At 40.3% G+C, this 16,070-nt stretch overlaps 1 protein-coding gene across 2 annotated transcripts in view; it reads right to left on the minus strand.

The window, feature by feature from the left end:
* LMF1 (lipase maturation factor 1) overlaps positions 1–16,070 on the minus strand; it is a 229,513-nt gene that overhangs the window by 84,771 nt on the left and 128,672 nt on the right. For both annotated transcript variants that reach the window (XM_073558439.1, XM_073558440.1), the window contains one exon: positions 13,220–13,387. In XM_073558439.1, coding sequence (XP_073414540.1) covers positions 13,220–13,387 — 168 coding nt within the window. The remainder of the gene's footprint in view (positions 1–13,219; positions 13,388–16,070) is intronic.

The raw sequence follows: 16,070 nt of genomic DNA on the forward strand, positions 1-16,070 counted from the left end.
AGTCTCCGGCAGGATCTGATCGAGTCAAGACATCCGGGATCTCCACTTGTCAGTACTGTTGCTCATTTCCAAGAGGAATAAGAGAAGGACTGTGGAGAGATCTGATAAAAGAAGCTCCAACGTGACATAAGTAGTAAATACAACAGACACGTCAGGACAGCCGACCAGTCCCTATTAATCCTGTGTCGACTGTCTCCTGTGGGTCCTCAGCGCGCAGTGACCTCACTATAGCAGAGTGGTGGGTCGTGCATCACTGGGAGTGACACTTATCTGAGCGTGGACACCACTAGAGGGAGCACAGGAGCTTACTGTACACAGTCTGCAGTGAGCTCCCCCTGGTGGTGGCTGACGGCAGTTCCGATCTTATCATTTAATGTACGTCTTTATATATGTATGAACACACACACCCACATATTATATGATGCCTGTAAAGCACTGAGGAATTGATGGCGCTATATAAATGAGTAAAATAACTGTGTATATATATATATGTGTGTATATATATATATATATATATATATATATATATATATATATATATATATATATATATATATATATATATGTGTGAGTGTGTACACGCAAACACGGATATAAAATAAATGATAAAACCCTGCCTGCTTACAGCCACCACCAGGGGGAGCTCACTGCAGACTGTATACAGTAAGCTCCTGTGCTCCCTCTAGTGGTGACTTCTGAAATGTAGATTCTCGAGCTTTTATCTACAGGATGGGTGATCGGAGCCTTCTATTAATCAGCAGTAGGGATTTCCTTTCTTTACAGTCAATGTCTCATATAAACATTTATCTGTGTGACCCTCCTGAGCCCCTTTTAGTGGTTCTCCGCCCAGGTAGTATAAATCCCAGACCTCTATACTGTAGGACTATTCCCCCCATTGAGGCCAACGCCGCCTGAGCGATCGTTAGGATCTATAATCTTCTCCATAAATTGTCCGTGCTCCGCTCGGGGGGGGGGGGGGTTAATACTATTTTTTATGCATTTCACAGTAGCTAAGACTTTAACAATTCTGCATGTTGACATGGGGGCTGCCCTAATTAGCTGGCGGTGGGGACACGCATGTGATCCCCCTATATGGGGAGTGCGTCGTTAAATCCCGTGCCTGCCTGGCTGCGAGCAGTAAACTGTACGGTGCGCTCTGCCCCCGTATTCCCCCAAGGGTTCCCCTCCGAGGCCCCCCTCTCGCCGGCTGCTGTTTCTCAAACCTTGAAGGGGGCTCCGGAGCGGACAGCCGCTAATGAAAAACAAATTGTTATATTACCTAGCAAAATAATTTGCAGGAAACCTGAATTAGCTGTGATGGCGGAAAAAATAATAATAATAAAAAAAAAAAAAAAAAGTCAGATGGAGCCTGTAGAGAGCAGGCGAGTTGTGCTGTGTTTGGAGGAAGAGGCAGCTTTGGTAGTGAGCGGAGAAGACCTATGCTGTGCAAGCACTGGCCAAAATGTGATGACACTACAACTCCCAGCACGTTTTGTTTCACTTAAGAGGTGTGTAAACTTTTGCAAGCCTGTTTTTCATGCCTCAATGAATCTGCTATAAAAAAAAAAAGTTGGAATTTTAACTAAAAATCTTCTACTGTTTTGTGTCTACAGCTCCCATGCAGAGCTAAGCGTCTCCACGGCGACAGACTACATACACACCTGTGTAGTCAGATCTTGCAGCTGTAGTCCTCCGCTGATCCCTTTCCTTTATATCCTGCAACACACGACCAGGACCAACTTTTCGCGCCGTGCGCACACATTGCACGTCTCGTAGGCGACTTTTTGGACGGCTACTTCTGTCCCCGCTTCTGCTCAGTATAAGAATAGTCCGGGTCCGCTGAGACGATCGATTCCTCACATAGATAATGTGAAAATAGATTTCCCCTTTAAGGGCCATTTCTTAAAGGGACACTCCGCATACAACCGATACACTGCCTTATGGCTAGCGTAGGGTCGGAAGGGGACGAATTAAAACTCATCAAAGACAGGACTACTATGCATCAGCTCACATCAGACTTTGTTTGGAGTCTGTAACCATGGATACACACAGCTCTGCACAGGAGCTGTGTACACAAAACGGAATTAAATTTTTGAAATCAAGACTGATTTTCTGGTGGATGTTAGAGGACGCAGACCATTTGAAATTACTAAATAAAGGAATGCAGTAAGCTGGAGGGGAAAAAAAACGTGAAAAATGTTGGGGAAAATAAACGTGAAAAACCACGCGAGCCCAACCTTAGTATTATGTGTAATAAATCTCTCTTGATTTAGGCCTGTAATCTCTGACCAGTGGAGCTCCAGCTGATGCAAAACTACAGATCCCAGCATGCACTGGGAAATTTTTTTTTTTTAAAAAGCAACTAAAAAAAAAAAACATGAAAAACCACCTCAATCCAACCATCCAAGCAATGTATAAGGAATGTATGTCACGGTATAGCCTTCTAATCATTAATTTATGGCTCTGCAGCTTCTACCAAACTACAGAATCCAGTATGCCCTGAAGGAGTAGTTTGTAGGGAAAAAAATGAAAAACCATGTGAACTAAACCTGATAAAAACATGAAAAACCATGTGAACAAAACCTGATAAAAACATGAAAAACCATGTGAACAAAACCTGATAAAAACATGAAAAGCCATGTGAACAAAACCTGATAAAAACATGAAAAACCATGTGAACAAAAACCTGATAAAAACATGAAAAACCATGTGAACAAAAACCTGTTAAAAACATGAAAAACCATGTGAACAAAACCTGATAAAAACATGAAAAACCATGTGAACAAAAACCTGATAAAAACATGAAAAACCATGTGAACAAAAACCTGATAAAAACATGAAAAACCATGTGAACAAAACCTGATAAAAACATGAAAAACCATGTGAACAAAACCTGATATAAACATGAAAAACCATGTGAACAAAACCTGACAAAAACATGAAAAACCATGTGAACAAAACCTGAAAAAAACATGAAAAATCATGTGAACTCAACATGAAAAAAAATAAATAGAAAACATATGAACCAAACTTAAAAAAAAACATTTAGAACCATGTGAACTAAACTTGAACAAAAAACACATGAAAACCACATGAACTAAACTTGAAAAAAACGTGAAAAACTATGTGAAGCCATATATGGAAAAACCCTGTGAACTAAACCCTGCCGCCATGTATAGTGCCAGGATGATGCAGTGTGATGGTTACTGGGATGTGATACAGGCAGCGGACAGATCATGAGGACTGGATTTTCACAGCACTTTGGCGCAGATCTTTATGGGCGCACATGCACACTCGGCTTACAGATGCACACACATAAAGCGAGCTGGCTCTGGCATCACCCGCCGGCCCCTTGTGCCAAGTGCTTAAACTCTCCTTCCCCAGAGTCGGCACCTGGTCCCTTGGCAGGCAGAGGCGGCAGCTGCGCGGACTGGAGACGACCCTGACTCTGTCACAGGGATAAAAGCCTAATGGGAGCCGGCTGGACCGACTTAACTATTTCACCAACTCATCCAGGACCCCCAGACTCCCACCTTCATACTTTGCTTGGCCATCACCAATATTTAAAGAGAGGGTCCACCCCACCCTTTTCTAAAACATTGACCCCGAAATTTAATAATTTCTTAAAGGGAGCAATACTAGTACATTTCATTATGGCTATTGCAGGGAACCTTAGGGGTTGGAATATGATTGACCAATAAGAAATCCCCTGCGTCATGCCCCGCCCATGCAGAGCCAACAAACACAAGTCTGATCCGGAGGGCTCCTTTAATAAAGTTCTCTTCCCTGTTTTATATACTTTTATTTCGACTGTCCAATAATCCAGAATATATTTCACTGTTTGCTACTTTCGCATCTGTCCCGTTTTTCTAAGGGATCGATGTGGGAGGGGTAAAAATGAATATGCTGAATGGATTCTTACAGTTCTATCAATGCGTCATCTGCAAGCGTACATGGCACAGTGCCGGATCACTGGACTGTCCAGTCCAATAATCCAGAACGATGCTGTTTTTACCTACTGCACATAAATTAAAAAAAAAAAAACAGTTACAAAATTTGCATCCAACAAACTCAACTCTGCTACACCTACATATATTTAAGCATACACCTAACTGAGGGCAACAGTTTACGTTGGGGTCAAAGTCGTCGGCAGGTGGAGCATTAACATCATTTGGCTTCCAGAGCAGCAGAGTTTCCGGATTATTATAGGGAAGCTCAATGGCTATTATAATATTCATATATAGATGTAGCAGAGCCGAGTTAGTAATTTATTTCTTTTTTGCGTCCGAGGAGTAAAAAAAAAAAATCCTCTGTTATCACCCTGCAGTGTGCTACATGATCACATCAGCTCTGCTATACCAGACAAACTCTGCTCTGCTCCATCCGACAAACCCAACTCTGCTACACCTGCATTTAAAGGGGTTGCTAATTGTGAAACGATCCTCCTGATTTTAATATATATCTAAATAAAATAAAAGGAGGAGGGTGTATACATTATATATATATAAAAAATCCCACAGTCGGACCCGCCACCGCGACTCCAATAACAATTATAAAAAGCGCCATAAAACGTGCATGAAATGTCAATGGAGATCTTCAAGCGTGCGTATTAAATGGCATATCAGCATTAAAGTTTACAGCTTCCTCTGCAGAACAGGAGTCTGTCCATAAAGCCCCGGCTGAATGCGGAGACTGTGTGTGAGAAAGAAGCAGGGTTTTGTTTGAGTGCCAGATCCCTCCTGCGTTACTCTGCGCGCTCCTCGTGCGGAGTCCTCGCCCCGCCGCTGGAATAAATAAGTCCGTAATTGTGAACCCGTCAATAAAATAGCAATTAACTCGTGGTCGGACCCGCATAATTACAAGGTTTTATGGGAGCTTTCTAAATCCTTCTGGCTGCTTGCGCACTGACACTGTGCAGGTAACGTGCAGTGCGCGCAGTTGTCCACTAGAGGCCGCCATTCAATTCTGGAGAAGCTCCTCAGCGGGAAACAATCAGGTGGTGAATGATCCACCGGACATAAAACACCAACAATCCAGCACACGATGCCTAAACTGCTCCAACAACAACAAAAAAAAACAACAATCCAGCACACTATGCCTAAACTGCTCCAACAACAAAAAAAAACAAAAAAAACCAACAATCCAGCACACGATGCCTAAACTGCTCCAACAACAAAAAAAAACAAAAAAAAACAATCCAGCACACGATGCCTAAACTGCTCCAACAACAACAAAAAAAACCAACAAGGCGGCACAGGTTCATCTACCGTGAACAATTTTCCTCCAAATTCGGGTCGACTAACTTACGTGGACCCAATGACTTTTCTCCCTTTAGATTGTCCAGCGATTCCTCCTGCGGAAAGGACTTCCATATAAAAGTACTGGTGAATAGTCAAACAACTCAAGGATTTATTACGGTGATGTAGCAGAACCGAAAATGCGGTATAAAAGAACACTGGTCTGGAGAGTAGTCAGGCCAATTCTAGGTTGGGACATTGCAGAGTCAGGTTTGCCAAACAAAAAGAGCGATATAAAGTGTAGTCAGGAAATTCATGATTTTGTAACGGTGATGTAGCAGAATCGAGATTGCGGTTCAAAAGTGGCGTTCTGAAGTGTTGTAAGGCAATCTGAAATTTAGTAATGATGATGTAGCAGAGGTGAGCGCACAGTAAGGAAGAGCTGGTCCGGAGTGTAGTCAGAAAATTCACGGCTTGGTAACGGTGATGTAGCAGAATCGAGATTGCGATTCAAAAGTGGAGTTCTGAAGTGTAGTAAGGCAATCTAAAATTTAGTAACGATGATGTAGCAGTAAGGAAGAGGTGGTCCGGAGTGTAGTCAGAAAATTCACGACTTGGTCACGGTGATGTAGCAGAATCGAGAATGTGATTCAAAAGTGGCGTTCTGAAGTGCAGTAAGGCAATCTAAAATTTAGTAACGATGATGTAGCAGTAAGGAAGAGGTGGTCCGGAGTGTAGTCAGAAAATTCACGGCTTGGTAACGGTGATGTAGCAGAATCGAGATTGCGATTAAAAAGTAGAGTTCTGAAGTGTAGTAAGGCAATCTAAAATTTAGTAACGATGATGTAGCAGTAAGGAAGAGGTGGTCCGGAGTGTGGTCAGAAAATTCACGGCTTGGTAACGGTGATGTAGCAGAATCGAGAATGTGATTCAAAAGTGGCGTTCTGAAGTGTAGTAAGGCAATCTAAAATTTAGTAATGATGATGTAGCAGTAAGGAAGAGGTGGTCCGGAGTGTAGTCAGAAAATTCACGGCTTGGTAACGGTGATGTAGTAGAGCCGAGGGTGCGGTTCAGAAATGGTGCTCAGAATAGTAGTCAGGCATTCAGGATTTAGTAACAGTGATGTCACAGAGTTGAGATTGCTGAACGGAGAAGGTGAAAGCGAGCCTAGTCAGGAATCTTCACAATTTGGTAGCAAAGATGTAGCAGTCCAGTTTGCGATACAGAAGCGGTGCTCAGAACCATATTCAGCCAATTTAAAGATTGGTATTGATGATGACGCAGAGTTAACTTTGTGAAACGAAAGCGGTGGTTGGTAGGTGCAGTCAGACAATCCGCGAGTCAGTAACGGTGATGTAACAAAGTTGAGTTGGTGATATTGAGGCGGTGGTCATGAAAATAGTCATCTCAAAATATGGTGATGTAGCAGAGTCGAGTTTGCATTACACACACAGTATAGCCAGGAAACGCATGGTTTGGAAACATTGATGTAACAGAGTTGAGTCTATGGTATAAAAGTGGTGGTCTGGAGGGTAGTGAGGCGATTCAAGGCTTTGTTGTAACAGTGATATAGCAAACTCAAGTATGCAATACAGAAGAGATGGTCAGGTGAGATGTCAGGCTATCCAAAATCCAGTAACGGTGATGTAGCAGAGACGAGTTGGTGGAATTGAGGCGGTGGTCAGGAAAATAGTCAGGCAAGTCAAGGTTTGGTGATGGTGATGCAGCAGAGTCGAGGGTGCGTTACAAGCAAAGTCTAAAGTCAGGCAATCTATTAGTTTGTAATGGTGATTTAGCAGAGTTTATCTTGCTGTACAGAAGAGGTGATGAGAAGTCACGAATCAGATGGTTTGGCAGCAGTGATGCAGCAGAGTCGACTTTGCTATATAGAAGTGGTGGTCAGGACAATATCCAGGCAACTTAATTCCAGGTATTAGTGATTTTATGGTACAAAAGCAGTGGTCGGCAGGGGACAGGGTAATCGGAAATTCCAGGACTCAGTAACGATGATGTAGCAGAGTTGAGTTGGTACAGAAGAGGCGGCGAGGAAAGCTGACAGGTAACCCAGGATTTGATAACAGTGATGTAGCAGAGTTGAGTTTGAGGAATTGACGTGGTGATCTAGAGACTAGTCTGGCAATTTATAGTTCAGTAACAGTGGTATAGCAGAGTCGAGTTGGTGATCCGATAAGTAGTCAGGAAACTCAAGGTTTGGTCGCAGAGTTTAGTTTGTTGTAAAGAAGTGGCGGTCAGATGGGTAGTCGGGTAATCCAGGATACGGTAACAGTGATGTAGCAGTGTTGGGTTTTTCTTTATGGAATCGGTCATCAGACGTGTACTCAAGCAATCAGGGATTAAAAGTGATGTAGCAGAGTTGAATTTATGGTGCCTAAGCAATGGTCAGGAGAGTAATCAGACAATCCAGAATTTAGTAACGGTGATGCAGCAGACTCGAGTTTGTGTTATAGAAGTGGTGGTAAAAAGTGTAGTCAGGTAGTTAAAGGTTTGGTAACACTGATGTAGCAGAGATGAGTCTGCGTTATAGAAGTGCTGGTCAGAAGAAAAATTGGCTAATCAGTAACCGTGATGTAGCAGAGTCGAGTTTGTGTTACAGAAGTTGTGATATGTGTGGTCAGATGGTTCAAGGTTTAGTAACAGTGATGTAGCAGAGCCGAGTGTGAGGTATATGGGACAATACAGGAGAAGGGTCTGGGACAGTAATGGCTCACCCCCGATATTACTCTCAAATATAATCAGAGCCCTGTGGATCAGACCGTCAGCACAATTACGGTCCAGTCCCCGTACCGCCATACTGTCAACGTAATGAGGAGCTGGCGGTGGCTGAAGATTAAGCAGCAGCGGATTCTGACGCTCCATCACATTCCTGCCCGGACCCCAAAGGTGACGATATTTATGTTCCCACTTGGTAAACAAAACTGAGGCTTCTCCTAATGAGTGGAGGCTGCTGCTGTGGTCAGTGGGGATGAAGGGAGCCAGTGTCAGGCCGGTGCTGGGAGGGCCGGAGCCCACCGGCCGCACAGAACAGGATGTAAGGTAGATTCCTTACTGTGCGCTATTTATGAAGAGCCGCACACAAGAGGCTCCTTATAGGGCGCTGAGCCCAAATGTACACCGCGCTAATGTACTGTCACTCCCAAGGGGAAATGTGCCACTTATGGGGCAAACTGTGACATAGGAGCACAGGTACTGCCCATAAGCACAAGAATATAACTACTATAATACTGCCCCCTATGTACAAGAATATAACTACAATAATACTGCCCCTATATACAAGAATATAACTACTATAATACTGCTCCTATGTACAAGACTATAACTACTATAATACTGCCCCTATGTACAAGAATATAACTATAATAATACTGCCCCTATGTACAAGAATATAACTACTATAATACTGCCCCTATGTACAAGAATATAACTACTATAATACTGCCCCCTATGTACAAGAATATAACTACTATAATACTGCCCCTATGTACAAGAATATAACTACTATAATACTGCTCCTATGTACAAGACTATAACTACTATAATACTGCCCCTATGTACAAGAATATAACTATAATAATACTGCCCCTATGTACAAGAATATAACTACTATAATACTGCCCCTATGTACAAGAATATAACTACTATAATACTGCCCCTATGTACAAGAATATAACTATAATAATACTGCCCCTATGTACAAGAATATAACTACTATAATACTGCCCCTATGTACAAGAATATAACTACTATAATACTGCCCCTATGTACAAGAATATAACTATAATAATACTGCCCCTATGTACAAGAATATAACTACTATAATACTGCCCCTATGTACAAGAATATAACTACTATAATACTGCCCCCTATGTACAAGAATATAACTACTATAATACTGCCCCTATGTACAAGAATATAACTACTATAATACTGCTCCTATGTACAAGACTATAACTACTATAATACTGCCCCTATGTACAAGAATATAACTATAATAATACTGCCCCTATGTACAAGAATATAACTACTATAATACTGCCCCTATGTACAAGAATATAACTACTATAATACTGCTCCTATGTACAAGAATATAACTACTATAATACTGCTCCTATGTACAAGAATATAACTACTATAATACTGCCCTCTATATACAAGAATATAACTACTATAATACTGCCCCCTATGTGCAAGAATATAACTACTATAATACTGCTCCTATGTACAAGAATATAACTACTATAATACTGCCCCCTATGTACAAGAATATAACTACTATAATACTGCTCCTATGTACAAGAATATAACTACTATAATACTGCTCCTATGTACAAGAATATAACTACTATAATACTGCCCCCTATGTACAAGAATATAACTACTATAATACTGCTCCTATGTACAAGAATATAACTACTATAATACTGCCCCCTATGTACAAGAATATAACTACTATAATACTGCCCCTATGTACAAGAATATAACTACTATAATACTGCCCCCTATGTACAAGAATATAACTACTATAATACTGCCCCTATGTACAAGAATATAACTACTATAATACTGCCCCCTATGTACAAGAATATAACTACTATAATACTGCTCCTATGTACAAGAATATAACTACTATAATACTGCTCCTATGTACAAGAATATAACTACTATAATACTGCTCCTATGTACAAGAATATAACTACTATAATACTGCCCTCTATATACAAGAATATAACTACTATAATACTGCCCCCTATGTACAAGAATATAACTACTATAATACTGCTCCTATGTACAAGAATATAACTACTATAATACTGCTCCTATGTACAAGAATATAACTACTATAATACTGCCCCCTATGTACAAGAATATAACTACTATAATACTGCCCCTATGTACAAGAATATAACTACTATAATACTGCCCCCTATGTACAAGAATATAACTACTATAATACTGCCCCCTATGTACAAGAATATAACTACTATAATACTGCTCCTATGTACAAGAATATAACTACTATAATACTGCCCCCTACGTACAAGAATATAACTACTAAAATACTGCCCCTATGTACAAGAATATAACTACTATAATACTGCCCCTATGTACAAGAATATAACTACTATTATACTGCCCCCTACGTACAAGAATATAACTACTATAATACTGCCCCCTACGTACAAGAATATAACTACTATAATACTGCTCCTATGTACAAGAATATAACTACTATAATACTGCTCCTATGTACAAGAATATAACTACTATAATACTGCCCCTATGTACAAGAATATAACTACTATAATACTGCCCCCTATGTTCAAGAATATAACAACTATTATACTGCTCCTATGTACAAGAATATAAGTACTATAATACTGCTCCTATGTACAAGAATATAACTACTACAATACTGCTCCTATGTACAAGAATATAACTACTATAATACTGCCCCCTACGTACAAGAATATAACTACTATAATACTGCCCTCTATATACAAGAATATAACTACTATAATACTGCCCCCTATGTACAAGAATATAACTACTATAATACTGCTCCTATGTACAAGAATATAACTACTATAATACTGCTCCTATGTACAAGAATATAACTACTATAATACTGCCCCCTATGTACAAGAATATAACTACTATAATACTGCCCCTATGTACAAGAATATAACTACTATAATACTGCCCCCTATGTACAAGAATATAACTACTATAATACTGCCCCCTATGTACAAGAATATAACTACTATAATACTGCTCCTATGTACAAGAATATAACTACTATAATACTGCCCCCTACGTACAAGAATATAACTACTAAAATACTGCCCCTATGTACAAGAATATAACTACTATAATACTGCCCCAATGTACAAGAATATAACTACTATTATACTGCCCCCTACGTACAAGAATATAACTACTATAATACTGCCCCCTACGTACAAGAATATAACTACTATAATACTGCTCCTATGTACAAGAATATAACTACTATAATACTGCTCCTATGTACAAGAATATAACTACTATAATACTGCCCCTATGTACAAGAATATAACTACTATAATACTGCCCCCTATGTTCAAGAATATAACAACTATTATACTGCTCCTATGTACAAGAATATAAGTACTATAATACTGCTCCTATGTACAAGAATATAACTACTATAATACTTCCCCTATGTACAAGAATATAACTACTATAATACTGCTCCTATGTACAAGAATATAACTACTATAATACTGCCCCCTATGTTCAAGAATATAACTATTATATTGCTCCTATGTACAAGAATATAACTACTATAATACTGCCCCCTACGTACAAGAATATAACTACTATAATACTGCTCCCTATGTACAAGAATATAACTACTATAATACTGCCCCCTACGTACAAGAGTATAACTACTATAATAATGCCCCTATGTACAAGAATATAACTACTATGATACTGCCCCTATGTACAAGAATATAACTACTATAATACTGCTCCTATGTACAAGAATATAACTACTATAATACTGCCCCTATGTACAAGAATATAACTACTATAATACTGCCCCTATGTACAAGAATATAACTACTATAATACTGCCCCTATATACAAGAATATAACTACTATAATACTGCCCCTATGTACAAGAATATAACTACTATAATACTGCCCCTATGTACAAGAATATAACTACTATAATACTGCCCCTATGTACAAGAATATAACTACTATAATACTGCCCCTATGTACAAGAATATAACTACTATAATACTGCCCCTATGTACAAGAATATAACTACTATAATACTGCCCCTATGTACAAGAATATAACTACTATAATACTGCCCCCTATGTTCAAGAATATAACAACTATTATACTGCTCCTATGTACAAGAATATAAGTACTATAATACTGCTCCTATGTACAAGAATATAACTACTATAATACTTCCCCTATGTACAAGAATATAACTACTATAATACTGCTCCTATGTACAAGAATATAACTACTATAATACTGCCCCCTATGTTCAAGAATATAACTATTATATTGCTCCTATGTACAAGAATATAACTACTATAATACTGCCCCCTACGTACAAGAATATAACTACTATAATACTGCTCCCTATGTACAAGAATATAACTACTATAATACTGCCCCCTACGTACAAGAGTATAACTACTATAATAATGCCCCTATGTACAAGAATATAACTACTATGATACTGCCCCTATGTACAAGAATATAACTACTATAATACTGCTCCTATGTACAAGAATATAACTACTATAATACTGCCCCTATGTACAAGAATATAACTACTATAATACTGCCCCTATGTACAAGAATATAACTACTATAATACTGCCCCTATATACAAGAATATAACTACTATAATACTGCCCCTATGTACAAGAATATAACTACTATAATACTGCCCCTATGTACAAGAATATAACTACTATAATACTGCCCCTATGTACAAGAATATAACTACTATAATACTGCCCCTATGTACAAGAATATAACTACTATAATACTGCCCCTATGTACAAGAATATAACTACTATAATACTGCCCCTATGTACAAGAATATAACTACTATAATACTGTCTCCTATGTACAAGAATATAACTACTATAATACTGCCCCTATGTACAAGAATATAACTACTATAATACTGCCCCTATGTACAAGAATATAACTACTATAATACTGCCCCCTATGTACAAGAATATAACTACTATAATACTGCCCCTATATACAAGAATATAACTACTATAATACTGCCCCTATGTACAAGAATATAACTACTATAATACTGCCCCCTATGTACAAGAATATAACTACTATAATACTGCCCCTATGTACAAGAATATAACTACTATGATACTGCCCCTATGTATAAAAATATGTCTGCTATATTACCGGCGTGACCTCACCTGGAAGAGGATCTGCAGGCCCCCATTGAGAATACACATGCGTCTTCCCATGAATATAAAAAACGGCACGACTAGTTCGATGAAATGATTGACCGAGGTTTCAAACTGGTGGAACCACACTGGGTTGCGGTGCATGAAATACGCCAACGGGTTTGGCACCGGCTGCGTCTGCAATGAGAGAAGACAAGGCATTAAATGAGAGTTGGCCGCCATCACTCCCGGAGAGGTGATACAGGAGATCGGCCCATCGCTGGCGCTCTCGCTGTGGCCACTTCCATCTGTTTCAAGGACGGCACAATCTAGACCGGAGCTGCTGGGAAGGGGTTACGTAAGGATGTGGGATTTGCGAAGCTTCCAGGCTGAGGCCTTGTGTAATTGAAGGAGACAAAACATCTTTAAATTATTTGTAGCCGAATTGTGGAAGGGTAAAGCAGGAGGGGGAGAGGCGCGTACCGACGGTGTGCGAGGCGTAGAACATGCGCAGCAACAGCGCAGAACAATCAGCGGATCGGCTGCCAATTGCTCCTCTCTTCTAACGAGTTCAGGTTTTTGTCAGAACCAGGAAACCTCAGATGATCACAATCCCACTAGCTCACCAGGGACAACACAAAGCTATCCAAATACCAGGGAGCAGACATCACTAAAGGCAAGGTATGAAACATGGGGCCCACTGCTTCTGGCCGCGGGGTTCTATCAAGCGAGCAGCGTGATCCTGACTGATCTCAGAGCACGGAGCAGCCGGCCATTGACAGCCTCTCTGCTCTCTCTTCAGTCCCTTGGGCTTATACTATGACACTAGATGACCAGGGACAATACAATGACACTCAATGACAAGGAGCTATACAGTGTCACAAGACAATACAATATCACTAGGTGACCAGGGACAATACAATGTCACTCAATGACAAGGAGCTATACAGTGTCACGAGACAATACAATATCACTAGGTGACCAGGGACAATACAATGTCACTCAATGACAAGGAGCTATACAGTGTCACAAGACAATACAATATCACTAGGTGACCAGGGACAATACAATGTCACTCAATGACAAGGAGCTATACAGTGTCACAAGACAATACAATATCACTAGGTGACCAGGGACAATACAATGTCACTCAATGACAAGGAGCTATACAGTGTCACAAGACAATACAATATCACTAGGTGACCAGGGACAATACAATGACACTCAATGACAAGGAGCTATACAATGTCACTAGATGACCAGGGACAATACAATGTCACTCAATGACAAGGAGCTATACAGTGTCACAAGACAATACAATATCACTAGGTGACCAGGGACAATACAATGACACTCAATGACAAGGAGCTATACAGTGGCACGAGACGAAACAATGTCACTAGATGACCAGGGACAATACAATGTCACTCAATGACAAGGAGCTATACAGTGTCACAAGACAATACAATGTCACTCAATGACAAGGAGCTATACAGTGTCACAAGACAATACAATATCACTAGGTGACCAGGGACAATACAATGACACTCAATGACAAGGAGCTATACAGTGTCACGAGATGATACAATGTCACTAGATGACCAGGGACAATACAATGTCACTCAATGACAAGGAGCTATACAGTGTCACGAGATGAAACAATGTCACTAGATGACCAGGGACAATACAATGTCACTCAATGACAAGGAGCTATACAGTGTCACGAGACAATACAATGACACTAGATGACCAGGGACAATACAATGCCACTCAATGACAAGAAACTATACAATGCCGCGAGATGATACAATGTCATTAGATGACCAGGGACAATACAATGACACTCAATGACAAGGAGCTATACAGTGTCACGAGACGATACAATGACACTAGATGACCAGGGACAATACAATGTCACTCAATGACAAGGAGCTATACAGTGTCACGAGACGATACAATGACACTAGATGACCAGGGACAATACAATGCCACTCAATGACAAGAAACTATACAATGCCGCGAGATGATACAATGTCACTAGATGACCAGGGACAATACAATGACACTCAATGACAAGGGACGATACAATGACACTAGGTGACCAGGGATTATTAATGCCAATAGACGATCAGGGATTACACAATGCCACTATTTGACCAGGTATGATACAATGCCACTAGATGACCAGGGAACACAAAATACCACTGTATTACCAGGAACTACACAATGCCAATGGATGACAAAATGCCACTGGATAATCACAGATCAAACAAAGCCACCAGATGACCAGGGATCACAAAATGCCACTGGATGTCCAGGGAGAACAAAATGACAGTGTATGACCACCGATTAAATACCCACCAGATGACCAGGGATAACACAATGACACTGGGCTACATGGTTAATGCAGAATGCATATAAAACCGAACTGCTGCGATCACTGACCGGCTGATATAGCGCATTATCAGACCATTCCGCCCGATTTTAGAGAAGAGATCGCTGCTTATTTGCTTGTCTCTTTCGTTTATTTGCTAGTCTCTTCAGAAACCAGCTACAATTAGCTTCTTGCAAACTAAATGTAACCTCTGGGCCACCAGGGACGATCATTTCCCCACTAGCTCACCAGGACAGTATGGATACGATGCTTCAGGGTTTACACGGACTACATGGTGGGTCACTTCAGTAGGAAAATTGGAACTGTGTGCCCCCCACCCCATGGATAGAGCAGAGGCTGTGTAAGAAGTGTTGCTGGGAAGCCCCCTCCATGCCAGGGCATACACTGCTGGCGCTCCGCACCGGGCGTGGTGGGGCTGCCCCGCTCCTCGTCTCTCTGCCAAATCTGCTATTGTTATTATTTTATGAGAAGAGCTGGAAAGCATCA

Source organism: Dendrobates tinctorius, unplaced genomic scaffold, assembly GCF_039654945.1.
Source record: "Dendrobates tinctorius isolate UK_male_01 unplaced genomic scaffold, ASM3965494v1 ptg000257l, whole genome shotgun sequence".
In the NCBI taxonomy this organism is placed as follows: domain Eukaryota; kingdom Metazoa; phylum Chordata; class Amphibia; order Anura; family Dendrobatidae; genus Dendrobates; species Dendrobates tinctorius.